The 27,929-nt window shown below is 35.2% G+C and overlaps 1 protein-coding gene and 1 long non-coding RNA gene across 2 annotated transcripts in view; one reads left to right on the top strand and one right to left on the bottom strand.

Moving 5' to 3' along the window:
- Positions 1–227: 227 nt before the first annotated feature.
- Positions 228–25,218, bottom strand: LOC101896631 (TWiK family of potassium channels protein 7). The gene is made up of 8 exons (XM_005179953.3): positions 24,665–25,218; positions 4,067–4,624; positions 3,876–4,003; positions 3,382–3,614; positions 3,048–3,322; positions 885–1,011; positions 714–815; positions 228–642 (listed from the first exon to the last, which is right to left on the bottom strand). The coding sequence occupies exons 2-8, from the start codon at positions 4,366–4,368 to the stop codon at positions 568–570; spliced, it is 1,242 nt and encodes a 413-aa protein (XP_005180010.1). The 5' UTR covers positions 4,369–4,624; positions 24,665–25,218; the 3' UTR covers positions 228–567.
- The window catches only part of LOC131804704 (uncharacterized), a 20,819-nt gene continuing 18,105 nt past the window's right edge, over positions 25,216–27,929 (top strand). Inside the window, exon 1 of the long non-coding RNA XR_009343231.1 lies at positions 25,216–25,347. This is a non-coding gene — a long non-coding RNA (uncharacterized LOC131804704). The remainder of the gene's footprint in view (positions 25,348–27,929) is intronic.

Below are 27,929 nucleotides of genomic sequence, written 5' to 3'. Positions count from 1 at the left end.
GACAGGTCTACGTTTTGGTATAGCCCCCATATAATGGTACCTCTCGATATTCGATATTTTGATGATTTTAGCTACTTTATTCACCGAATTTTTTTGTTCAAGTTTCGCATTTGTATAATCATGATTTCCATAGTAAAAAATATATTTATTTTTTATTCTTATCTTATAAATTATATGAATAGTAATTTCATATAAAATACTTAAAATTTGTTTTTTGCTAACCTTTGGAAAATGTATAATTATTTTTTGCTTTAAGTATAATTTTCAATAATATATTCTAATTTTGTCGCATCATAACCTAAAATTTAACAAATTTTCTTATAAAATTAGTTCTAATCGAAGCGTTTTACATTTAATTTAAGAAAATAAAAATATGTACATAAACTAGAATTTCATAAACTAAATCTAAATAAAATATATTACAACAATAAATGAATTTATGAAATCAATTTTTAAATAAATTATAAAAAGTGAATTTAATACTAAACCTAATTAGAACACATTTGTTTGTCTACTTTGTTGCCATATACAATACACATGAATATGCATATATATCAGTTACTAATTCTAACCCCTTCCTCGACAACGGAAGCAGGCCTTAAAGGCACGTTTACAGGCTCTCAGATTATGTATGACTTGTTCCTAGATAAAAATAAAATAAAAATAATTTATAATCATTTATTGAAATCATTTTATTTTTTTCCAAAGCTTACCTGCATTAAATTAAAGCACATAGCAATCAACGCCATGCCCAGCAACAGATAAACGGCACACATAATAAAACTCACACCCACGGTATCTTTGTCTTCGGTTATCTGTAAAGAATTTGTTTGTAAATGTTAAATTATTGATTTGTTATATTTTTACCAGTTGTGGCTACTTACAAGACCTTCGCCAGGCACAAGATCTCCAAAGCCAATACTACTCAAGGATATAAAGCAAAAATAGCTGCCATCAAGGATTTTCCATTGTTCCCAGCGGGCAAACAATATGGCTCCCCAAAGAATGTAACTGAAAGGGAATAATTAAAATTAGTTTAGAGCCTCAAATCTAGTTCTATGAAAACTTTTATAAGTGTATGAGATGTGAAATGGAAAAAAAATATAAATGTAGTAATTTTCATTTCACATTTTCACAGATGGGGAATTTAGACCCAAAATTGTTATGAACTGAATGACATTAGAAGATCGAAGATTGCCTAATTGCAAAAAAAAAATAATAATAATAATTTTCCATGTACTAAAATGCACAAAACAAGTTAACATTTGGAAGGGAGACCGGGTTAATACCCTATCTACATCTCTAAATACAGAAAAGATAATGTTGAAGGTCTACGAAGATGGAGGAACGGAAACTATCGAACATTTTCTGTGCCGCTATCCAGTGCTAATAAACACAGTAAAAAAAACTTTGAACCATTTGGAACGAATTTTCAAAAAAAAAAAAAAAAAAATAATAATAATAATAAATAAATAAAATCCGTTGAAAATTCTGTTAAAATTTTAAAATATACGGAATGTAGCCGTTATATTAGGATCAATACGACGACCCGCATAAAATCATCAAAATGGGGGCTATACCAAAACGTGGCCCTGCACAGACAATTTTCTGGCATAGGCTGTAGTATTCATTACAAACTTCAAATACCCAATTTGAAAAATTTCTGGTGAATAATGCGGCTAAAATCAGAAAAAAAAACCTTCCATACTATGGTGGAGGGTATAATAAGTTACCATTTGCAAGGGAGCCCAGCCTATTTACGTCTCTAAATACAACATATCGAACATTTTCTGTGCCACTATTCAGTTCTGATTAAAAAAGACTATATCGATTAGCATTCATCGATGGCAAAGTTGTTTTTTAACCTTGAGAGGATTGATGGCGAATACTCGGCCTCCTTTTAACTTTTCATGGAGAAAACATTCTTCACAAAAATTACACTCTTTAAGTCTGCCAAAATTGTTTAGGTTTGAATAGAAAAAATCTTATAGACATTCTATTTGATTTTCGAAATAAATATGTTTTCTTTAATTGAAAACGCTTTATCGGTCTTCAATAGATAGAAAACTTATTAAGCTGAGTGATACTTTTTAGATGTTTTTAAATATTAAACCTACATACAAAGTACCCTTCATAACCCTTCTTTAATTTTATTGGGTAACTTATATTTGGGTATTTGAAGGATAGAAAAAATTATGCATCTTAGATATAAATATGTCTCCTATAAATGGAAAAGCTTTATCGGTTTTCCAGAGATAGAAGAATCCTTAATCTCTTAAGAACTTTAAATGTTGTTTCAAATATTTGACGTCCTCTTAACTTTTCATGTGGAAAACATTTTACATACAATTTTTTTAGGTAGATTATCTGTGATGATGGATAGAAGAAATCTGATATATATCTTCTATGGGACCTTTAATATAAATATGTCTTCTGTAAATGGACTCTGAAGAATATCTTATAAGTGTTTGTAAATATTAGACCTCTATAGATTTTTCAGATAAATGACATACTGTGGTCTTACTGGACCATATTTTAATAGTTTTCAAAAAATAAAATTTTTGATAAACATCTGTTTAACTTTTTTATGTAGAAGATTCTTCAAGTGCTTCTATAAATCCAGACCTTTCTGTGGTTTTTTGTGCTGTCCTTCGAATTAAAATTTAAACTGATGCTTTTTATTGTTGTTTACTTGTTTGTGTTCCCATCCATTCCTCTAGTTTTTAACATTCACAATAACATGTAAGAGTTAATATTTTAAAGCATACTTATAGGCGCATACATATTCTTGTTATATGACAAATGTTGGTGTAGATATTCTAGTTCCAAGGGATGGAAATTTATTTATATTATTGTTTTACTGTAACATATGAATTCGCGTTCCCAGTGGATAATATATTGTCTCAATGTGCTTTCACATTTTGAGGTAACCCTCGAACTCTTGGAACTTCTTTAATTTTTCCCTCATTTCGTTAAAAATATTTTTAGGTCGTACATTTTCATAACGTCCGATCTTATCTGTGTTTTTACTTGTAATCTTTACTCACCTTATCATTATGAGAACACAAACAGTTATAGGAACAGTTATTTCATCGGTACTACCACGCATCTCCTTGTCAATATCCGTTAAGTCTTCTTCCTCCAATATATTTAATGCTTCCAAGCGGCTACGACTCATCACTTGGCTACCGTCATTATAACGTGGACTACGACTCGAGCTGGAGGAACTTTCTGATTCGTCGGAATAATAACTGGAAGCACTGTCACTTGTACTACTACTCGAGGTGTATTTGCTATGGCGGGATTCTTCCATTTCAGCTAACTGTTAATAAGTCAAACAAAATTAGTTTGAAATTGATAGCGATGTGAGCTACAACTTACTGCTCTTGTCATTAGTTCTGCCCTCAGTTTACGTCGTTCACGCATCAAACGTCTTCTGGCCACACCGGGACATATGCGACACAGACATACTTTGGAATAAATCCATTTAAATGATTTTGCCAATACATCACCAATATTTGATAGGTATAGCAAAAATAGGGGCATGCCAATGATTGCATAGAGAATGGTTACTAATTTTCCCCAGTCGGAACGGGGTGATATGTTGCCATAACCTAAAAAATAACAACAAATATTAATTAATTTCCATTCAAAGTTGTAATAAATAAATATAAGTAGGGGCTGTTTCTCTATGACGATACGAAAGTGAACTCGAAAGAAAAACACCAGTTCCACGAGTATTTTTTTAAATCAAAAAAAAAAAAAAATAAATAAATAAATAAATAAATAAATAATAAAGAAAAAAAAGGAATGGGTCTTTTTTTCTTTTGATTTCCTGTTCGTATCGTCATGGAGAAATATACCCTTTCACCTACCAATTGTTGTTATAACCGTTAGGGAATATAAAAATGCACCGGAAAAGCTCCATTGCTTGTGTGGATCTATAGCCTCTTTTTCTTGATTGACAACAGCCTTTTGGAACTCGATTAGTATTTCATTGATTCTGAAATTTGTGAGATGTTAAATATTTCTTTAATTTTTTTTTTTGAAAGTGTTAAAGTCTCACCTCTCCTTATATTTATGACGATCATAAAAACTAATATTTGTTGCTGTCTCAATCCACAAACGATCCAAAATGTCTTTCGTATAGTCCAACTGTACAACATCTTTATGGACAGCCATTTGCCGTTCATATTCGAATATTTCGATGGCCTGAAATATAAACGCGCCACCAATCGTATAGAATATAACGAGTAATATTATACCGACATTACTAAACATAAACGCCGTAAATTTACGGCAATGATCTTTAAATCTTTGGAATGGAGGTTTTTCTCTGCGCCGTACTGAACTGCGACGAGATGACATGGTTTTAATGCAGAATGCAAATGCAGGATATGTTCAATTCCTTAATTCGACCAGGATGAGCTGATTTATTCAACAGCTCGTCCGAGGGTACTTTTGATATTTGTATCTTCTGCGATATTTTGTAAATGGTTTAAGGAGATTTTTTACATTTGCATCTCCCGGTAGGTATGGAGAATAATTTTTATGTTGGATTGTATTCCTGTTGCTGAACATTCTCTTGTCCAATATTGAGCATTAGGTGGGAGATGGGAAGGACCTGGAAATTAAAAAAAAAATATTAGTAAAAAGAATAATTGTTTTTCTGACACATTATTTATATTTAGAAAGCATCCCCCTCTATTGAAGAAATTACAAAATCTAAAGCATACTTCTAGGCTCTCCGTTTGTTTTCATATTTTTCTCTTTGCCCACAGAGAGAAATTATAAATAATTGCCGGTATTCGGAAAAATCACTTGACCGTGGTGCATCCAATTGCCTGTTTAGATCGCAAATCATTTAGGAAATAAATCAATTTTCTATTTTCTTTTGCCAGATGTAAGAAAACACAAGTTTCTAAACATCAACAACAGCGACTGATGAAGAAATGAAAAGAATCACTCACAATATTGATGATAACTACATTAATATTGGCTGGGTAATTATTTTGGAAAAATATACTAATGGATTTTTATCTTTGCTAGATGGTGGGCCATTATGATCAATATTCTTGATGGAATATTTTGAGGTATATATGTGGGATGATTGTTTGAAACTAAAACAGGGGAAAGTAGCTAATAGTTATTTTTTAATGAAATATCGATTTTTGTTTATCGAATGAAATTATTAAACCGAAAACGAACCAAAAAACACTTTGTATAACCACAGTCATACGACTAGAGAGGGTATATATATATCATTTGATGCGGCCAAAATGTGCCTCATCGAAATAACGGTTTTAGATCCTAGGTCTCTTTGGACCAAATTCGTTCAGGAAATTTAGAATCGGTCTGGCGATGTCCGTTCATCCGTCCGTCTGTCAAGATAACTCTCGGGGAGTCTCCGATTTGGTCCAAACTTGGTGCATCGTAATATTATTATCAAACTTAGATCAAGTCCATCTCCAAAGACAATATCGGTCTAGTCTTCTGGTTCCTTCCCCCACAAAAGGTCGACATTTTCAAAAAAATATTTTACTGCACACATAGAGAAAGGATAATCCGATTTTGCTTCATCTTTGCAAATCCTAATATTTGCATCAGTGCTAGTTCAGGTACGAAAGTGGACAATATCGGTCCACTCCATCAAGTACCTTCCCCACAAAAAGGTCAAAATTTTGAATATATATGACTTATAAAATGTGATGTAATATTACGTTTACGTTGTAAAGGATTTAGAACCCTCAAAAAATCTTCATAACAAAGGTTAACCTAGAAAATAGATCTAACATAAACATGCCTTAAGAGTCCGATTGTCTTCAAATTACACACATCACAATATTTGTTATTAACTCGAGGTCTGGTGTGAAGATGAAGATTCTGGTACCTACCCCAAAAAGGGACAAATCATAAAATACGAAATTAACATACGATGCCATTCAGACTTGGTACATCTGAATATTTTCATCAACACAAGATCTATTGATCTGTTCTGGTACCTCCCCCACAAAGGGTCAAACTTTTGAATAACTCAAACGATTATAAAATCGGAAATAAGCATCCGGTTCTCTTTATATCTTGCACATTCTATTACTTCTACTAACACAAGATCTGCTGTGAAGATGGGATATATCGGTCCACTCCTTTTGGCACCTCCCCCACAAAGAGTCAACATTTTGAATATCCATGAAGCTCCTAAAACACGAAATTAACATCAGATTCCGCTCAGACTTGGTACATCTGAATATTTTCATCAACACAAGATCTGTTATAAAGATGGTAGAGATCGGACCATTTCCCCTGGTTCCTCCCCACATACGGGGTGAGATGAAAAAACTGCAGAAATGGTTCGAAAAGTAAAGAAGCGACTTGATCGAAACCCGCGTTGCAGTGGCCGAAAAATGGTCCGTGAGCTGAAGATATCACAACATTCCATTCGGCAAATATTGAAAAGTGAGCTCGGTGTAAAGCCGTTGACATTCCAACAAGTACAAGAACTTATACCGCAACAGAAAAAAAATAGACTCAAAAGAGTTGCTTCGCTTGGCCGAAAGTAGTGAACTGCCGAATTTAGTTTTCTCCGATGAGAAAACATTCGTTGTCCAGCTGTTTGTAAACAAACAAAATGATCGTGTTTACTTGCCAAAGAGGTCAGCTGAAAATGTACACCTTCGGTTGGCCACCAGAACTCAAGCGCCGACCATGGTGATGGTGTGGGCTGCCATAACAGCCGATGGTCGCTCTCCGCTCGGATTAATGGACCGAATATTATCGAGAAAATATTCAGGAGGGTGTATTAAGGCCTTAGACACGCAAACATTTTGACCGCAGACCTTGGACATTCCAACAGGACTCAGCACGCGCCATCCGAGAATGGTTACCAAATGCGGTTCCTAGCTTCATTTCAAGCGCACAATGGCCACCAAAATCTCCGGCTACCAATCATTTTAACTATTGTGTCAGGATTCTTTTGGGAAGCAAGGTTAGCACTATAAAATACCAAAGTGTCGATCACCTCAAGCAAGCGCTTCGCCGGGAATGGACCAAAATACCGCAGAGCAACATTCGGGCTACGTGTGAAGGATTCATTGGCCGTTTGAAGGCCATAATTTGTGCCAAAGGTTACCAATTCGAACAAATCTAACAGTACGTTTATATATAAATGGGTTAATCGACTGGATTTGGATTAATTGTCATATCCATTACTTATACTTCAAATAAATCCTCTCAAAGTAGGTTAACCCTACAAAAAGTTCTAACGTCAACATGGCATAAACTTATTCCAAAATTTGATGCAATTTCCGACATTTTTAGCTTTCATTCAATAAAATTCAAAAACAAAAAAAAAAGTGAAAAATTATGTCGTTTGACTTTGTTACAGTTTTTTTTTATCTCACCCTGTATATTCAAATAATCGACCATTGGCTGAAGGTATACATCTGTTAGCAAAACCGACTGATACTTTTTAACTTGTTTTTATATGTTTTCTTATACGACGCCATTCCGAGGTTATTATAATACTCGTTTTTAAACAATTTTTACAAATTTCAATTATTTTTCATTCAACATTTTCAATTCCAAAATTGGTTTGACAGTTCATTGTCCCAGCAGCTGTGTCTATCCATCTCTCATATTCTTCTACCATGAATGTATGCTTTATAGATTTCCCATTTGTATCACCCTGTAATTAGTTAATTTTTCCATTCACCTACAAACAAAAATCCAAGTCCAAGTACATCCAAAACCACAATAAATAGTTTTGAAAATCAAATGCAATAAATTAGAAAATTTTGAACATAAAAATTTCAAATGATTTCACTGCTTTGTTGTTTATCAACAAACATTTCAAAAAGAAAACAAAATTGTGGTTTTTATGCAACATTTTCAATGTCTGGCCGTGGCTGCTGTGCCGGTCCCGTAAGTAATTCTTGTTTTCGTTTTCCGAGTTCCGAAGGAAACTATTAATTTATTCTCTCATTTATCGATTCGTCGCCGCAAGAATTCCCCCAAAGCAGCAGGGGCATGACTGAGTTGGTGTTGAAGGCACGCGTGTCAGTAGACACCCACCCAGCAACATTCCTTGGTCAATAGAATACAAATTTGGGCAGGCGGTAGTAGGGCTAGGTAATGGATCGATCACTTGATTAAAATACATGTATCACAACAAATATAAACATATTTTGATAATTTTAATTATGTGCTAGGTCATAGCGCTGGATATACCGACCAATCCCGTTACTATACCCATAGTTTACACCAATTTCAAGTTCTATAAACATTTTGATTTACTTTGTAAATCAAATGAGAACCATCATAACCAATTAATTATATTTATTTTACACCTTTTTTCCAAAGTAAGGCCAGAAACAACAAAAAGCTAAATGTTTATCTTTCAAAAAGAATTCAAATAAACAACAAATGTCCGAAAAGAACGAACCTGTGGTGGTAGACGAATATCACCAGTGAAGCTTTCCAAGAGAAGGTAGGTATCAATATCAATAAATTGTATTTCGGGAAGGTGTTATGTACAGCTCTGGTGGTGGAACATTCGCACAGTTGTATGCACATAAGTGCTGGCGGGATAATAAAATATGTGAAATGCTTGTTTTAATGAACTGTGATTCTTTTTTTTTTGTAGCTCTAGGAAGTGAAGAAGAAACACACGAGTGATTTAAATAAACATTTGTAGATGGCCGATTTATTGCATTTAAATAGCATCGATTTTGACCTTTGATTGTTTTTATTAGTCAGTTGAAAATTAGAGAATTGAAAGACGAGTTGGGCAACGAATAATGGTTCTGTGATTCAGTTTCAATAGAAATATATGTCTTTCTTAATATTATTCCAAATTCTTTAGGTACAATGTGCGTAGACGACTGTCTTTTGTATGCGAAACAGAAGCTCCTGCTAAGGCGTATCTTGTATTGATTTTGGTAAAAAACCATCTATACTTCTACGATCAGGGTAATGTGTTTGATTAACGATTCGAGGAAATGTTAATAGTTAAAAGTGCTATATTCAAATAAATGGGTTTTATAAAAAGTTGTTTAAATTAATGGAAATGCGCGAGGCTACTTAAGGCTCTATCAGACGATATGTTTTTTTACATATGTACTTTCAAATTGTCCATATGTAGAAGTTGTACATACCGTGTGATGCAAGGACGACATTTCAGTTGCAATGAGCTTTGTGATAATTTTGAAAAATGTTAAAATTTGCGTGAGGTACCAGATGTAGGCGACCGATATTCATCCCAGGTTTGTGGTTGGGAGAAGTACAGGGTGCGATAAAAAAACTGCAACAAAGTCAAATGCCATAATTTTTACATTTTATTTCTTAAACTTTATTGAATGAAAGAAAAAAAATGTCGGAAATAGCATCAAATTTTAGAATAAGCTTAGATTTGTTCGAATTGGTCACCTTTGGCACGAATTATGGCCTTCAAACGGCCAATGAAACCGTCATACGAATGTTGCTCTGCGGTATTTTGGCCCATTCTCGGTGAGGCGCTTGCTTGAGGTGATCGACACTTTGGTATTTTTTAGTGCCAACCTTGCTTTCCAAAATACTCCAGGCACAATAGTCCAACGGATTGGTATCTGGAGATTTTGGTGGCCATTGGGCGCTGGAAATGTAGCCAGGAACCTCGATTTGTAACCATTCGTGCCTCGTGTTGAGTGCGATGGTGCCGAGTCTTGTTGAAATGTTCAAGGTCTACAGCCAAAATGTTTGCGTGCCCAAGGCTTTAATACTCCTCAAGAATATTTTCGCCATAATATTCGGCATTTTTTCCGATGCCACGGTCGTACACGGCCGGCGCTTGAGTTCTGGTGGCCAACCGAAGGTGCACATTTTCAGCTAACCTCTTTGGCAAGTAAACACGATCATTTTGTTTGTTTAGAAACTGCAGGACAACGAATGTTTTCTCATCGGAAAAAGCCAAATTCGGCAGTTCACCACTATCGGCCAAGCGAAGCAACTCTTTACCTCTTTTGAGTCTATTTTCATTCTGTTGCGGTGTAAGTTCTTGGCTACCCCGAGCTCAATTTCAATGGCTTTACCCCGAGCTCATTTTTCAATATTTGCCGGATGGAATATTGCGATATGTTCAGCTCACGAGCCATTTTCGGCCACTGCGACGCGGGTTTCGATCAAGTCGCTTCTTAACTTTTCAAACCATTTCTGCTGATGCTGCTGTTTTCTTTCGTCCAATTCCTTGAGGTCGGGCTATGCTACCACTATCATGGCAACGAGCGATGGTGCGAAACAAAAATAAAATAATTCACATTTTAATGCTGGAGTGCTCTAACTGGAGTGATCTAGCCACTTGTGGTTTTCCAGCCAAATATAAAGAAATGACACTATCACACTTGAATTCCATCACAAATAACTTTTTTTCTGGAAAATTCTCACCAAAATGCTTTTGGACGCTTGTAAACAATATAATGACCTGTCATTGGAATAATTTTAACAGCTGTCGGACGAGTGGCTTAGAAATAACAGCAGTCTGAAGTTGGTTGCAGTTTTTATATGTACTATAAAGCTTTTCCCTTCGAAAAATATTGTGTGAAGCGCCTTAAAATATGTTATAAAAATGTCTAACATTATTGTAGAAAAAGCAGCTTTACATATGACTAATATTATGTGTATACTAGCTTTTAGTAAGTGTAAATATACTTTTATGACCTTGAAATCTCCCGGGACAACTAGATGGATTTTGAAGACATATTTTTATACCCTCCACCATACATAGTATAGAAGGTATATTAAGTTCGCCATATATATTCTTGATTTGCGTAAAATTTTAAAGTTTGCAATGAGAAGTACAGTCTATGAAAGAAAAATTTGTATGCAGATCCAGGTGTTCGTATAATTTGTTTGAAATTTCGTATTTGAAGTACTACAGCCTGTGACAGAAAATTGTCTATGCAGGTCAAAGTCTTCGTATAGCCCCGATATAACGGTACCTCTATATATTGCGTATTTTGATGATTTTAGCTACATTATTCAACGGATTTTTTTAAGTTTCGTATTTGTGTATTATATTGTGCATTCGGTTATGCGAAAATACGCGGTTCACGTTTTCGTATAGCCACATTTTCTGAATTCTTTAAAATTTGATATTTAGAGTTCGAAAAGAATCCTTCCTCCTGTGACATAACACTGTTCGAATAGGTCTACGTTGGTCCCAATATAATGGCACCTCCCAATATTAAAATGGTCGTTTGGCAAATTATGATAATATTAATAATGCATTTCAAATTATATAGCTATGATACACAGATTACCTCAGAAATTATTTAAGCCTCCCCGCCCCATGTAGTTTGGACTATGAATATCTCTGTAAAAACAGGTGTCCGTGTATACAAATTTAAGAGACATTTGATGTTTTCATAGAACACAACTAATATTTTTAAAGCATCAAACAATTTTCCTAATATAATTCATCATTAATCATTTGACGACGGTGACACTGGATAATCCGGCTGTATATCCAACATAATCTACTCAAAGCAAAAGAAAAACAGCAAATATGACAACGTTGCTGCTGTTGCTTTTGATATGGGCGGCAGCATGGAAAGTGTCCAAAGTAATAATTTTGGACCCTAACACAGAGCGGCTGTCATTTTAAATGTCAAGATCAAATGATGTCCAAAGTAAATTAATCTCACCCACATCGTAGCCTCCAACAAAATCACCTTAACGAAAATCACTTGTAGATGTATTCACAAAAAAAATTAGGTTAGTTCTTGTATGTTTGAAGAAACAAAAAAACAAGTGATTCATTTTTATGAACACCCATATGACGAGACTAGTCATCACGACATCATTCATTCACCCAACACTGTCCTCAGACATACGCATGTATGACGGACGAACAATGGTGAGTTGAGTTATATTCTTTTTTTATTCGCCTGGTTTCTCATCTCGTAATCGGCTAAAAGATCTTGAGAAGTCCATAGATTTGAATTCTATTTTATGATGTTTGCCATTAATTAACGGTCATCAGACAACCTGCCGTTCTTGTAAATTTATGAGATTATTTTCCTTTGATTTTTTTGTTTGAGCGCAAAATTTCTGTTCGCATTTATTTTGTTTTTATTTTTTGTTGTTTCATTCATATTTATTTATGCTTAGTGATGAACAGAAACGTGTGTGTTTTTCCGTGTGTTTGGGCGCCATTTTCATGCAAGGTAAGTTAAAATTTGAGAATTCTATTTATTTATAACCACAAAATGGCAAATTAAATTACCACATGTTTAATTGGCATGGAAAGGAATTTCGGAATGCGGTCCAATAAAAGAATTCGCATTATGCCGCAACAAAAATGGACTTAACCATAGAAATTAAATATGAAAATGAAATGGATAACAAACTAAATAGGAGAAATATGGCGCTTAGAGATTATATAGAAGGAGCTCTAATTTAATACAAATTATAGAAAAGCCATTTTTTGAGTGAGTCAATGGAAACATCTATAACGTCATGAATTTAGGACATTATTATTACTTTTTATGACCTCAGCAATATGGCTACAGAGGATATATATCATTTGATACGGCCAAAACGTGCCTCATCGAAATAATGGTTTTAGACCTTAGGTGTCTTTGGACCAAATCAGTTTCAGGACATTTGGAGGCGATCTAGCGATGTCCGTCCGTCTGTCTGGCTGGCTGGTGTGCACTATAACTCTCGAAAGGAGTAATATTACTATCAAACTTAGATCGAATTCGAAGATGGGCAATATCGGTCAACTCCTTCTGGGACCTCTCCCACAAAATGTTAACATTTTCAAAAAAAATTATTTTCTGCACAGAAAGAGAAAGTATAATCTGATTTTGCTCCAATTTTGCAAATCCTAATAATTGGTCATTGCAAAGTCAGGTGACAGTATCGGTCCACTCCATCAAATACCTCCCCCACAAAGGATCAATATTTTGAATAAAATGTGAGGTAAGTTTCCGATTGTCTTCAAATTAGACACATCACAATATTTTTAATAACCCAAAGTCTGGTCTGAAGATGGATAATATCGGTCCACTCCTTCTGGTACCTCCCCCTCATAGAGTCAAAATTTTAAATATCCACGAAACTCATAAAACGCGAAATTAACATCCGATCCCATTAAGACTTGTCAAATCTCAATATTTCTATCAACACAAGATCTTTTATAAAGATGGTAGAGATTGGACAATTCCTTGTGGTACCTCCCCCACAAAGGGGTGAAAGTTTTGAATGATCAAAACCATCATAAAATCCGAAATAAGCATTTGCTTCTCTTCATATTTCCCACATACAAACATTTTTACTAAAACAAAATCTGTTGTGATGTTGATATATATCTGAGATCACCATCTGGTACCTCACTCACAAAGGGTCACAATTTTCAATACTTTAATCTGTCATATCTTGCGGAATAAGATAGCGATTCTTTACAACTTGCTATATGTAAATTAAATTTTAAATAATCGAACATTAGCTGGTTTAAGGCATGTTTACGTTAGAGCTTTTTTCAGGGTTAACCTTCGTCATGAAGATTTATTTGAGGTATATGCAATGGAATTGACAATTTAAACCGACTGGGTTTTCTAAATCCTTTACAGCGTAAACGTACTATTATATATCTGTCGGCAAACACTCAGTTCACAAGAATTATATTTGATATCAGATATCAAATACAGCCCAGGAATGCCTCAGCCAAATTTTATGAAGATCGGTTCAGATTTGGATATAGCTCCCATATATATCTTCAACCGATTTTGGATATCAGTCTAAATGACCTGAATTTTGGCACTACCAAATTCAGTCAAGAAGCAAGTACATCAAATTTGAAAATCGGTTCAGATATAGCTATAGCTCCCATATATATGATTAATCCGATTTGATCTTTAAGTGCCTCACAATCGTAATGTGCACCCCACAAGAGTGATATTTGGTACCAGAAATCAGATACAGCCCAGAAATACCTCTGCCAAATTTTATCGATATCGGCTTAGATTTAGATATAGCTCCCATATATATCTTCAACCGATTTTGGGTTAATCGTGTATCAAATGGCCAAATCAGTCCAAATTTGGCACATCCGACTAAATTGAGTTTAGAAGTAAGTACATCAAATTTGGTGAAAATCGGTTCAGATATAGCTATAGCTCCCATATATATGATTTATCTGATTTAATCGTTAAGTGCCTCACATTCATAATATACATTCCACAACAATGATATATTTTACCAGATATCTTGTAGAGCTCAGAAAAACCTTGCCAAATTTTATCGAGGACTGCTCAGATTTGGATATGGCTTCCATATGTATATTTATCCGATTTCATGTTTTTCGTGCCCCAAATGGCTAATATCAGTCCAAATGAAGTAAATTGTGGCACATCCGATTGAATTCAGTGTAGAAGTAAGTACATCAAATTCGGAGAAAATCGGTTCAGATATAGATTTAGCTCCCATATAAATATTTCATCCGATTTGGGGGTTTAAGTCACTCACATACGTAGTATGCACTCCACAACAATGGTATTTGGTACCAGATATCTTGTAAAGCTCGGAAAAACCTTTGCCAAAATATATAGAGATTGACTCAGATTTGGATACAGCTCCCATATATATCTTTATCCGATTTCAGGTTTTTCGTGCCCCAAATGGCTAATATCCGCCCAAATGAAGTAAATTGTGGCACATCCGACTGAATTCAGTGTAGAAGTAAGTACATAAAATCCGGAGAAAATCGGTTCAGATATAGCTACAGCTCCCATACATATGTTTCATCCGATTTTGGGGTTTAAGTCACTTTAAGTTACTTACATCGGATACAGCTCGAAGATACCTCTGCCAAATTTTATTGAGATTGGTTCAGATTTTTATATAGCTTCGATATACATCTTCATCCGATTTTAAGGTTATTGCTCACCATATATGTAATATCAGCCCAAATTGAATAGATATTTTCATATTCAACCGAATTTTACAATTTGGCGAAACTCAGCCTGGTATACCTATTGCTCCAATAAATATTTTATATAACCTTATCTAAGTCATATCATGCACTATACAGCAATGTTATTCGGTTCATATAGTGGTGTAGGGTATCACATAGTCGTCCTCGCCCAACTTTTGACCTTTCCTTACTGGCTTATATTGATTGTACGAAAATATTTGCTGCTTCCAATTTTAAGAATATTTTTTTTTTTGTAAAAATATAAAAACTTGTTTTGATAGATAGAAATTTAAACAACATTATTTATTACCGCCTTAAATTACGGATTCACGCCAACAAACCTCAAAATATATGGCAGATGATAAATTTTCATCCAACTATAAATCTTTATAATTGCCAATTAGTTTTTATTGAGGGAAAAGAAAAAAATCGACATTCAAGGAAAGCTATTCGAAAGATTCAAGATATTAACCCAATTAGAAAATAGACAAAAAACTATTTTCTAATACTCTATCAAAATATGGCTTTCTTCAAGGAGCTTTTCCGCATTGGATCCTCTTTGACATTTCTTAGCTATAAAGTTCCATTCATTCATGGTTATACGAATAGAATTCAATAGCAGGAAACGAGATTTAAATATTGTGAATATTAAACTATACATTTTTCAATAACAGCTGGATTATGTATATCACAACAATTGACAATAAGACGACACAGATTCATCTATTACGATAATGAATTGTGAAAGCAAACTCGATACAATTGCAAAATACTAATTAATTTTCGGTTAAATGCCTCCCCTTCCAAAACCAATCACAATCACAGGCGTTGCCAAAAATCTTCGGTCGCCCCCAAAACAAATGTCAAATATTAAAAATATCGAATATCTTCTGTCTAAGATAATAAAAGGCGACAGGTTTGTGTCCACATTTTTTGTGATTTGTTTTCCAAATAAAATTTTCAAGCAAAAAAAGTGTTTAACATGTTTTTTTGAGAAGCGTGTTGCTAGAAAAGAACATTTAATGCTATATGAAAAAAAACGTACACATGTATGTACGTTTGTATGAAACATTTAAATATGTATTTTTAGTTAATCACAAATAATCCCATCACACTTTCTTTGACGAAGATTGATTGGATAGATTAACGAATAATGCGTTTTCCAATTAATTGCAAAGTGTTATTAAATATTATCACACTATGCAATTGTATACCACAACTTTTTTGATATATGTTGAAATAATAATAACAAGAATAATAGTAAAAGCCAGAGCTCCCGTAACAAAAAAAGTTTGTATTGGGAATTTATGTGAAGTAGGTTATTGCAGCTATGAATCTTATTTAAATGGGTATCATGGTTTTAGAAAAGTCACAATTTGGGAACTATATCCAACTCTAAATAGATTTACAAAAAATTTTACAAAGGCTTTTTTACCTCTAGTACCAAATAACATTTCTGTGCATGGTATGACTTCGATAAGAATTATATTAAAAAATATTTTTTGGGCAATACCGACCGAGTTTCATACACTGGAAAAATTCGGTTGAATATGAAAAATTTGGGCTGATATTACATATATAATGGGCAATAACCATAAAATCGGATGAATATATATCGAAGGTACATAACAATCTGAACGGATCCCGATAAAATTTTGCAGAAGTATTTTCGAGCTGTATCTGATGTCCGGTATCAAATATACTTGTTATGGAGTACATATTACGCATGTGAGGGACTTAAACACTAAATTGAATGAAACATATATATTTGGGTGCTATAGATATATCTGAACCGATTTCCACCAAATTTTTTGTACTTGCTTCGAGATTTTTTGTACTTGCAACGGATTTCAGCGTTGGAAGTGCCAAAATTCAGTCCATTTGGCCTGATATTAGCTATTTGGTGCAGAAAAAAGAGTGAAATCGGATAAACAGGAATTAGGGGAATTATATCCAAATCTGAACCGATTTTGAAAAAAAAAATAAACACGATAAAATTTGAGAGCGGTATTTCTGGGATGTATCTGATATCTGGTACCAAATATCATTCTTGTGGAGTGCATATTACGCATGTGAGGGACTTAAACACCAAATCGGATGAAACATATGTATGGGAGCTATAGATATATCTGAACCGATTTCCACCAAATTTGATGTACTAGCTTCTAGACTGAATTCGGTCGGATGTGCCAGTCATTTGGAATGATATTGGCCATTGAGTGCACAATTAAACCGAAATCGGTTAAAGATATACAAGGTGAGATGAAAAAACTGCAACCAACTTCAGACTGCTGTCAGCCACTCGTCCGATAGCTGTTAAAATTATTCCATTATATTGTTTGAAAGTGAAAAAAAACATTTTGGTGAGAATTTTCAAGAATAAAAGTTATTCGTGATTGAATTCAAGCGTGATTTCTTTATATTTGGCTGGAAAACCGCAAATGGCTATCGTAAGAGCACTCCAGGATTTAAATGTAAATAAATCTTTTGTGTCTCGTACCATCGCTCGTTACCAGAATGCTGGTAGCGTAGCCCGACGAGGAAGTGGACGGAAGAAAACAGAAACAGCAACATCAGCATAAATGGTTCAAAAAGTAAAGAAGCGACTTGATCGAAACCCGCGTCCATTCGGCAAATATTGAAAAAAGATCTCGGAGTAAAACCATTGAAATTCCAAAAAGTACAAGAAATTACACCGCAACAGAAAGAAAATAGACTCAAAAGAGCTAAAGAGTTTCTTCGCTTGGCCGAAAGTGGTGAACTGCCCAATTTGGCTTTTTCCGATAAAAAAAAAAACATTCGTTGTCAAAAATGATCGTGTTTGCTTGCCAAAGAGGTCAGCTGAAAATGTGCACCTTCGGTTGGCCTCCAGAACTGAAGCGCCGGCCATGATGATGGTGTGGGCGACCATAGCACCCGATAGTCGCTCTCCGCTCGTATTAATCGACTTCGTGGCATCGGAATAAATGCCGAATATTATGTCGAAAATGTTCTAGAGGGTGTATTAAAGCTTTGGGCACGCAAACATTTTGGCCGTAGCCCTTAGACATGCCAACAGGACTGGAGTATTTTGGAAAGCAAGGTTGGCACTAGAAATACCAAAGTGTCGAACACCTCAAGTAAGCGCTTCGCCGGGAATGGGCCAAAATATCACAGAGCAACATTTGGGCAGCGTGTTTAAGTTCAATAAGGTTCAATGGCCATTTGAAGGCCATAATTCGTGCCAAATATGACCAATTCGAACAAATCTAAACTTATTTTAAAATTTGATGCTGTTTTCGACACTATTTGCTTTCATTCAATAAAATTAAAAAAAAGATAAATACAAATTATGGCGTTTGACTTTGTAGCAGTTTTTTATTTTATCCTGTATATGGGAGCTATAGCTATTTCTGAATCGACTTTTATCAAATTTGAAGTACTTGTTATACCCTCAGCCACAAGTCTACAGAGGGTATATATCATTTTGGTATAAGTCAAAATATATTTAAATGATCGAACATTGGCTAAGGGTATACATCTGTCGGCAGTACCGACTTACTACGATGCTTTTTAACTTGTTTCTAAGGTGGATTCAGTCGGAATTGCCAAAATTCAGTTCATTTGGACTGATATAAACCATTTAGTGCACAAAAAATAAATGTATGGGAGCTATAGAAATATCTGAACCGATACTTGCTTCTGGACTGAATTCGACTGAATGTGCAAAAATTCCGGTCATTTGGTGTACAATTAACCCGAAATCAGTTGAAGATATATATGGGAGCTATGTCTAAATTTGAACCGATTCTCATCAATTTCTATAGGGTTTGACCTTGGGCCAAAGAAATATTGTTTGGAAAATTTCATTTCAATCGGATAATAAATGAGACCTGCATTTTGCTCACAAAAATACATGGACAGAGGGACGGACGGACTGATGTGCATAAATCGACTCAGAAAGCGATTCTTTGAAGACCCTCAAAAGTAACTATGGGTCTATCTCGCTTCCTTCCTCCCTTACCCCTATGTGGTGTAGGGTATAAAAAATAAAATCCTTTAAAAATACCGAATATAGGAAGTCGCCGTTATATTGGGGTCTATACGAAGGCAACTTCTGTCATAGGCCATTGCAATAGTCAAATACGAACAATTCCGGTTTTGACGGCAACAAAAGACAGCCGCCGGCCTAAAGGTGGGAATACATAAAAGGCTATTTTGAGTGGGTTAATCATCGGCTGGCTTCTTCGTAAAAGAACAAAGGAGCTTTGGGCCAAAATCGAACTAATTCAACCTAAAACTCCTTTCTTCCTCTATGAAGAAGCCAGCCGATGAGTTAAGCCAGTCAAAAAAGCGTTTTATGTATTCTCACCTTAACCATGTCACCTTGGTAATACTATATGTTTACATTAGAGTTTTAACATCCTTTATGATGACTTATTTGACGTATGTATAATGAAACTTTATTGCAGAAGAACATTACAAATAAGAATTTTTCTTCAACTTCTATGTTACCGAAAACATATTATTCATGAACCGACTATCGAACGACTTTCTAAACAAAGCGGAACTGTCCAGCCGGTACAATAAAATTTATGCTCACAAATAAATAAAGATCAGCAACTAAAATAAGAGCTACATAAAATAGATGATGCTTGTGATATTTATGATATCACTATATGTATATATGACCACACATATATAATATGTGTCATTAGATGATGACTACCCAAATTTTAATAAATTTCATAGTGTCAAAATAAATGTGGATAACAATAATAATAAAAGATACGATCCAAAAGGAAAAAAAAAAAATATATGTATGCGGTTTTGTCTGTCCATATAGTCATCCAGCCGGCTGAATGGCCATCTGCACACGTTCTCCGACAACATAACAACGAATGAAATAAAATCAAAATGAGATTTGAGTCAAAACTTATGTAGACTATGTCCATCAACCCAGATGTATTACCTACAACATTTGTTGTTTTTCTATTGTGGAAAATCTTTGTTGGTTTTCTTAACATTGGCTTGTTGTTTTTTTTTATATATTTCAGTTTTTATGTTAAATGCTTTGCGGAATATTTTTGGGGAAATGTGTTTTTGTTTTTCCCCTTTTTACGATTATGATCCATTACATTTTTATAATCCGTTTATTTGTGTGTTGCAAAATAATACTTGGAACCATATCCAAGTATATCTGCATATCTATATACGTTTGTACATTAACATTTGCTATTTGCTTTCATTGGCCATCCAAGATCGACCTCTTCCATCCATCGTTGGCTATTGTCGTCATATTCTTTAATACCTTACAGCATCAATTGAACTGATTTGAACTCAACAAAATACATTTTTTTGGAAAATTCTATTAAACGAAAATATGACGCGATTGTTTTTTTTATTTCTTGCCTTTCATTTGTTTAGATAAAATTTGAAAATCATGTTTAATTAACAGACGGCCAGAGAATGAGAAAAAAACACTTTTTTTACTTTCGCTTAAAAAGTTTTTCAAATTTTACCAAAATAGAAAGGAGAAAAAGAACCAGAACAAGTTAAAAAGCAGTAAGTTCGGCCGGGCCGAACTTTTAATACCCTCCACCATTTGCAACGAATTTGGAAATTTTCAAAAAATAAAATCCTTAAAAAATTCTGTTAAAATTTTAAAAATACCGAATATAGCCGTTATTTTGGGGTCTATACGACGTGGACATACATAGGCATTGTTTGTCATAAGCCACTACCATATTCAAATTCGAAACTTGAAATAAACGGTGAATAATGTAGCTAAAATCATCAAAATACCGAATATAGGTAGGTACCGTTATATGGGGGCTATACGAAGACCTGGACCCGCACAGACAATTTTCTGCCACAGACTGTAGTTCCCATAACGAACTTCAAATACCAATTTTAAAACAATTCCGGTGAATAATGTCGCTAAAGTCATCAAAATACCGAATATAGGGAGGTACCGTTATATGGGGGCTATATGAAGACGTGGACCTGCACAGACAATTTTCTGTCTTAGGGTGTAGTATCCATTTTGAACTTCAAATACCAAATTTGAAACAATTCCCGTGAATAATGTCGCTAAAATCATCAAAATACCGAATATAGGGAGGTACCGTTATATGGGGGCTATATGAAAACGTGGACCTTCATGGCCCATTTACGAACTTAACCTGCCTACTGGAAAAATAAACATGTGTGCAAAATTTTAGCCACCTATCTCAATTCATTCGAAAGATAGCGTGATTACAACAGACAGACAGACGGACAGACAGACAGACAGACAGACGGACAGACAGAAAGACAGACATCGCTAAATCGACTAAATTTTACGCTGATCAAGAATATATATACTTTGTTGGGTCTGATATGAGTATTTCGAGGAGTTACAAACGGAATGACAAAGTTAATATACCCTCCATAGTATGGTGGAGGGTATAAAAACATAAATACTTTTAGTCGATAGGCTAACCAGACACTGGCATATTGTATTGATACCATATGTTTTTAATTATTTACAAAGCACAGTGGTTCTACGTTGCTTTTGCAAGGTTTTACTGGAATAAGTCTCCAACATAAAAGTGTTCCATAAAAGAAAATGTTCATAATTTTATCCGTATGACAGAAATGACAATTAATATGTGCCATCAGTCCCTGTCATCGATTATTAGTTCTGTCTGGTTACTTTTCCTGCAGGAATTGTCCAGCAGCTTTTTTCTGAGAGAAAAAGGGTGCTTTATTCTCTTTTGCAAACTGTGAAAAGTAAACAGACGGAATCCCTGCAATGAAACAATTTGTTCGATATAAATAGCAATGAAGCACTCAAAAATTATAAATTAGCCGATAATCTGCAATAATGTCCCAAATTTAAATTGCCTGAACGGGAAGAAGAAGAATTACAAGTGATTGTAAGAAGATGACCAGCATGAATTTACAAACGTTGAGCAACATTTCTCTATCTTATCTCTCTCCCTCTCTCTTGAAGACAATTTCCAGTAACAATTTTTAAAAAATTTACGGTAACCAGACACACTTTTTAAAGGTTTTATTTAATTAATTTCATAATAATCGTTACGAATATATGTTTAGGATGTGTACATAAAATTTTAAATTCAAGGCGCATAGGCTGGAAATACATAAAGAGCATATTTGGCTTCTTCGTAGATGAACAAGGGAGTTTTAGGTTGACCTAGTTCGATTTTGGGCCTAGGCTCCTTTGTTCATTTCCGAAGAAGCCAGCCGATAACCTTAAAGGATTTTTAAATGGCTTCAACTGGGCCTCAATTCTTGTTCTATGAAAATGTGAAATGAAAACTTTTATAAAGGAAAGAAATGTCAAATGAAAAATTTTCTAAGGAAATATTTTTCGTTTCATATTTTCATTGAACAAGAATCCATAAAACGCTTTTTTGACTGGCTTAAGTCATCGGCTGACTTCTTCGTAGAGGAATAAAGGACTTTTATTTTGACTTGTATTATTTACAAGCGTACAAAAGCATTTTGGTGAGAATTTTCCAGAAAAAAAATTATTCGTGATGGAATTCAATCGTGATAATTTGATTTCTTAATATTTGGCTGGAAAACCAAAAGTGGCTATCGTTAGATCACTCCAGCATTTAAATATAAACAAATGTTTTTGGCTCGTGCCATCACTCGTTACCGTGATACGAGAGTGGACGGAAGAAAATAGCAACATCAGCAGAAATGGTTGGAAAAGTAAAGAAGCGACTTGATCGAAACTCGCGTCGCAGTGGCTGAAAAATGGCAATATTCCATTCGGTAAATATTGAAAATGAGCTCGGGGTAAAGCCATTGAAGTTCTAAAAAGTGCAAGAACTTACAAAGAGTTCAGCTGAAAATGTGCACCTTCGTTTGGCCACCAGAACTCAAGCGCGGACCATGGTGCATGGGCGGCCATAACAACCGACGGTCGCTCTCCGCTTATATTAATCGATCGTGGCATCAGAATAAATGCCGAATATTATCGAGAAAATATTCTGGAGGGTGTATTAAAGCCTTGGGCACGCAAACATTTTGGCCGCAGACCTGCGACATTCCAACAGGACTCAGCACCATCGCAGCACGCGCCACCCAAGAATGGTTACAAAATTCGGTTCCTAGCTTCATTTCCACCGCACAATGGTCACCAAAATCTCCGCATACCAATCCGTTGGACTATTGTGTTTGGAGTATTTTGGAAACCAAGGTTGGCACTAAAAAATACCAAAGTGTCGATCACTTCAAGCAAACGCTTCGCCGGGAATGGGCCAAAATACCGCAGATCAACATTCGAGGAGCGTGTGACGGTTTCATTTGGCCGTTTGAAGGCCATTATTCGTGTCAAAGGTGACCAATTCGAACAAATCTAAACTTATTCTAAAACTTGATGCTATTTGCTACATTTTTATACCCTCCACCATACTATGGAGGGTATATTAACTTTGTCATTCCGTTTGTATCTCCTCGAAATACTCACGTCAGACCCAACAAAGTATATATATTCTTGATCAGCGTAAAATTCTAAGTCGATTTAGCCATGTCTGTCTGTCAGTCTGTTGTAATCACGCTATCTTTCGAACGAATTGAGATAGAAGGCTAACTTATTTATCTTTCCAGTAGGCAGGTTATGTTCGTAAATGGGCCATGTAGGTCTACGTTTTCATATAGCCCCCATGTAACGGTACATCCCGGTATTTTGATGATTTTAGCAACATTATTCACCGGAATTGTTTCAAATGTGGTATTTGAAGTTCGAAATGGATACTTCAGCCTAAGACAGAATATTGTCTGCGCGTAATAATTCACCGGAATTCTTTCAAATTACGTATTTAGACAGAAAACTGTCTATGCAGGTCCAGATCTTCGTATAGGCCCCATATATCAGTACCTCCCTATATTCGGTATTTTGACAAGTTTAGGTACAATACCCACCAAAATTGTTTGAGATGTCGTATTTGTCGTTCGTAATGAATGCTTTAGCCTGTGACAGAAAATTGTCTATGCTGATCCAGGTCTTCGCACAGCTCCGATATGACGGTACCTCCCTATATACGATATTTTGATGATTTTAGCTACATTATTCGCCGTTTATTTCAAGTTTCGAATTTGAATTTGGTAATGACTTATGACAAAAAATGCCTATGTAGGTCCACGTCGTATAGATCCCAATATAACGGTTATATCCGGTATTTTTTAAATTTTAACAGAAATTTTTAAGGATTTTATTTTTTGAAAATTTGGTCCGGTCGAACTTACTACTTGTTTTTATCTCACCCAGTATATTTTGTATATTTATATTTTTTTACAAAATATTCAGTTATCGTACACACCTATTATTAGTTGTATTTTTTATGATAACACACGTTTTCAACCCATTGTGCACAATTGACACAAATGCTAAGATAAAAAGCGTCTTACCAAAGACGTCATACAATCGGAGGCAAAATAGCAACAAAACAAGATCACCGCCTGTAGATATGTGTGGGGGATACAGACATGGCCAACACGCTGTACGCACATACATACGTACATACCCTCAGACAAATGTATGATGGATGCAAATCCAAATATACATTTTTGCCTCAACAAAACAGCAAAAAAAAAAAACAACAGACACGAACAACAATTTTTCATTTCATCATTGTGTTTAGAAAAACATTTTCCAGTTGGATGGGTTCGGGTGGTGGAGGGGCTAAATCATAACAACAATTTTCTTTTAATTACCGTGTGTAGTATTTAATGGGTATTCCGCAAAGGAGAACTGAACTGCACTTGACTTTTTATTGGGATTATAATTTATTTTAAAAACTTTTTGGGAATTTTTCCGACTTTTAAATAAAATTTTTTATTATTTTTTTCTTTTAATTTCTTTTGGTTGTTGTAATTACTTTATTATGGTCGGGGAAAATTGCTCACTCAATTAAGTGAATTCTTGTAGGCATTAAACATTAAAAACACAACAACAACAACGCGATGTATAAATTACACCAAAAATAACACAATTTTGTTCCGCATGAAACACAACACAAACAACATCAACAGCAACAACAACACCACAATTTAATGAAGAATATTTATTTTTAACTCGATCGCCGTGTTTTCATCGTCATCATCATCACCACCATCATCATTGACTATTGGCCTTCTTCTTCTTCTTTTGATTTTTTTTCGTGGCACTGCACTCACGTCGTTTTTCTTGATTTTCGTTTCGTTTTAAAGCGTTTTACCATTGCCGCCGGAAAATCTTTTTAGCTTTTCACCGTTCACCGGAATAACCGCTACTAAATGTGTGCTCGGAATTTTCTCCTCTTCGAACCAATAGCACCGCCGCCGGCCAAAAGAGCAGCAGAACGCATCAGACGGCCCGCAAGATGGAGCGATCTGTTCGAGAAGAGATAAATATTTTGGTACGTTATAATTCTCATGGGCATCATCGACACCACCAACACCACCATGGCTGCGCGATGTGGCCATCATCGCCACCATCACTGACGCTTTCATTGTGACGTCATTTGGGAGATTGTTTTGTTGTTTGGGAGCGCTGACTGAAGAGAGACACATACCAAAATATTTGGCAATTCTATTACATTTTGTTTGGCCAACAATGAGAAATAAGACGTCAGAAATGGAAAAGAAATAACGAAAAACACTTGTTGAGTTTTGGAAATGTCGAAGTGTAGCGAAGGCAACACATCATACACATGCTGTCATGGAGTGTAGCACAGCTAGCATTTGGAAAATTGTTTTTGAAACAAATCACATTGCGCTGAGTCTTCTTCAAGTCCTTTAGGTAATCAAAAAATGATTAACGCTCCTATGCGATCGGAAAGCGTTTCGAAAATGACTTTCTGTAACAAGTTAAAGGAGTTCAATTTAATATACAATAACAAATATATGAGAATCGCAAATCATTCATTGAAAGATGTTGTTTTACATCTTTTTTTTAAATTTATTGAATGAAAGGAATAAATGTCGGAAATACCATCAAATTTTAAAATAAGTTTAGATTTGTTAGAATTGGTCAACTTTGGCAAGAATTATAGCCTTCTAACGGCCAATGAAACCGTCACACGCTCGAATGGTGCTCTGCGGTATTTTGGCCCATTTCCGGGGAAGCGCTTGCTTGAGGTGATCGACACTTTGGTATTTTTATACCCTACACCATACTATGGAGGGTATATTAACTTTGTCAATCCGTTTGTAACTCCTCGAAATACTCATGTCAGACCCAACAAAGTATATATATTCTTGATCAGCGTGAAATTCTAAGTCGATTTAGCCATGTCCGTCTGTCTGTCTTTTTCTATCTATCGAACGAATTGAGATAGAAGGCTAACATTTTGCACACGTGTTTATATTTCCAGTAGGCAGGTTAAGTTCGTAAATGGGTCATGTAGGTCCACATTTTCATACAGCCCCCATATATAAGTATCTCCCGATATTCGGTATTTTGATGATTTTACCGACATTATTCACCGGAATTGTTTCAACTTCGGTATTTGAAGTTCGAAATGAATACTACAGCCTATGACAGAAAACTATCTGTGCAGGTCCACGTCTTCGTATAGACCCCATACAACGATACCTCCCGATATTCGGTATTTTTATGATTTTAGCGTCATTATTTAACGGAATTGTTTCAAATTACGTATTTAAAGTTCGTAATGGAAACTACAGTCTGTGACAGAAAATTGTCTATGCGGGTACAGGTCTTCGTATAGGCCCCATATATCAGCACCTCCCTATATTCGGTAGGTACAATACCTACCGAAATTTTTTGAGATTTCGTATTTGACGTTCGTAATGGATGCTATAGCCTGTGACAGAAAATTGTCTATCCTGGTCCAGGTCTTCGCACAGCTCCGATATCACGGAACCTCCCTATATACGATATTTTGATGATTTTAGCTACATTATTCACCATTTATTTCAAGTTTCGAATTTCAATATGGTAATGGCTTATGACAAACAAGGCCTATGTAGGTCCACGTCGTATAGACCCCAATATAACGGCTATATTCGGTATTTTTAAAATTTTAACATAATATTTTAAGGACTTTATTTTTTGAAAATTTCCAAATTCGTTCCAAATGGTGGAGGGTATTCAAAGTTCGGCCCGGTCGAACTTACTGCTTTTTAACTTGAAGCAAGGAATCTCATTTTGTAACCATTCTTGGGTGGCGCGTGCTGAATATCCAAGGTATGCGATCAAAATGTTTGCGTGTCCAAGGCTTTAATACACCCTCCAGAATATTTTCGAGATAATATTCGGCATTTATTCTGATGCCACGGTTGATTAATACAAGCGGAGAGTGGCCATCGGCTGTTATAGCGGTCCACACCATCACCATGGACGGCGCTTGAGTTCTGATGGCCAACCGAAGGTGCACATTTTCAGCTGACCTCTTTGACAAGTAAACACGATCATTTTGTTTATTTACAAACTGCCGGACAACGAATATTTTCTCATCGGAGAAAAACAAATTCGCCAGTTCACCACTTTCAGCCAAGTGAAACAACTCTTTAGCTCTTTCGAGTCTATTTTCTTTCCGTTGCGGTGTAAGTTCTTGCACTTTTTGGAATATCAACGGCTTTACCCCGAGCTCATTTTTTTAATATTTTCCGAATGGATTATTGCGATATGTTCAGCTCACGAGCCATTTTTCGGCCACTGCGGCGCGGTTTTCGATCAAGTCGCTTCTATACTTTTCGAACCATTTCTGCTGAAGTTGCTGTTTTCTTCCGTCCACTTCCTTGACGTCAAGCTACGCTACCAGCATCACGGTAACGAGCGATGGTACGAGACACAAAATATTTATTCACATTTAAATGCTGGAGTGCTCTAACGATAGCCACTTTTGGTTTTCCAGCCAAATATAAAGAAATCACACTATCACGCTTGAATTCCATCACGAATACATTTTTTTCTGGAAAATGCTCACCAAAATGCTTTTGTACGCTTGTAAACAATATAATGAGCTGTCACTGG

The sequence above is a fragment of the Musca domestica genome, unplaced genomic scaffold, assembly GCF_030504385.1.
Source record: "Musca domestica strain aabys unplaced genomic scaffold, Musca_domestica.polishedcontigs.V.1.1 48, whole genome shotgun sequence".
Classification (NCBI taxonomy): Eukaryota; Metazoa; Arthropoda; class Insecta; order Diptera; family Muscidae; genus Musca; species Musca domestica.
Note: the sequence above shows the minus strand (reverse complement) of the source record. Positions and strands in the feature narration are given on the sequence as shown.

Excerpts from the sequence above, each read along its gene's own strand:
- LOC101896631 (XM_005179953.3), bottom strand. The coding sequence starts at position 4,368 with ATGTCATCTCGTCGCAGTTCAGTACGGCGCAGAGAAAAACCTCCATTC. Across the intron at positions 4,004-4,066 it reads CGTCATAAATATAAGGAGAG|AATCAATGAAATACTAATCG; the intron begins GTGAGACTTTAA and ends CACAAATTTCAG. Across the intron at positions 3,323-3,381 it reads CAGAACTAATGACAAGAGCA|TTAGCTGAAATGGAAGAATC; the intron begins GTAAGTTGTAGC and ends ACTTATTAACAG.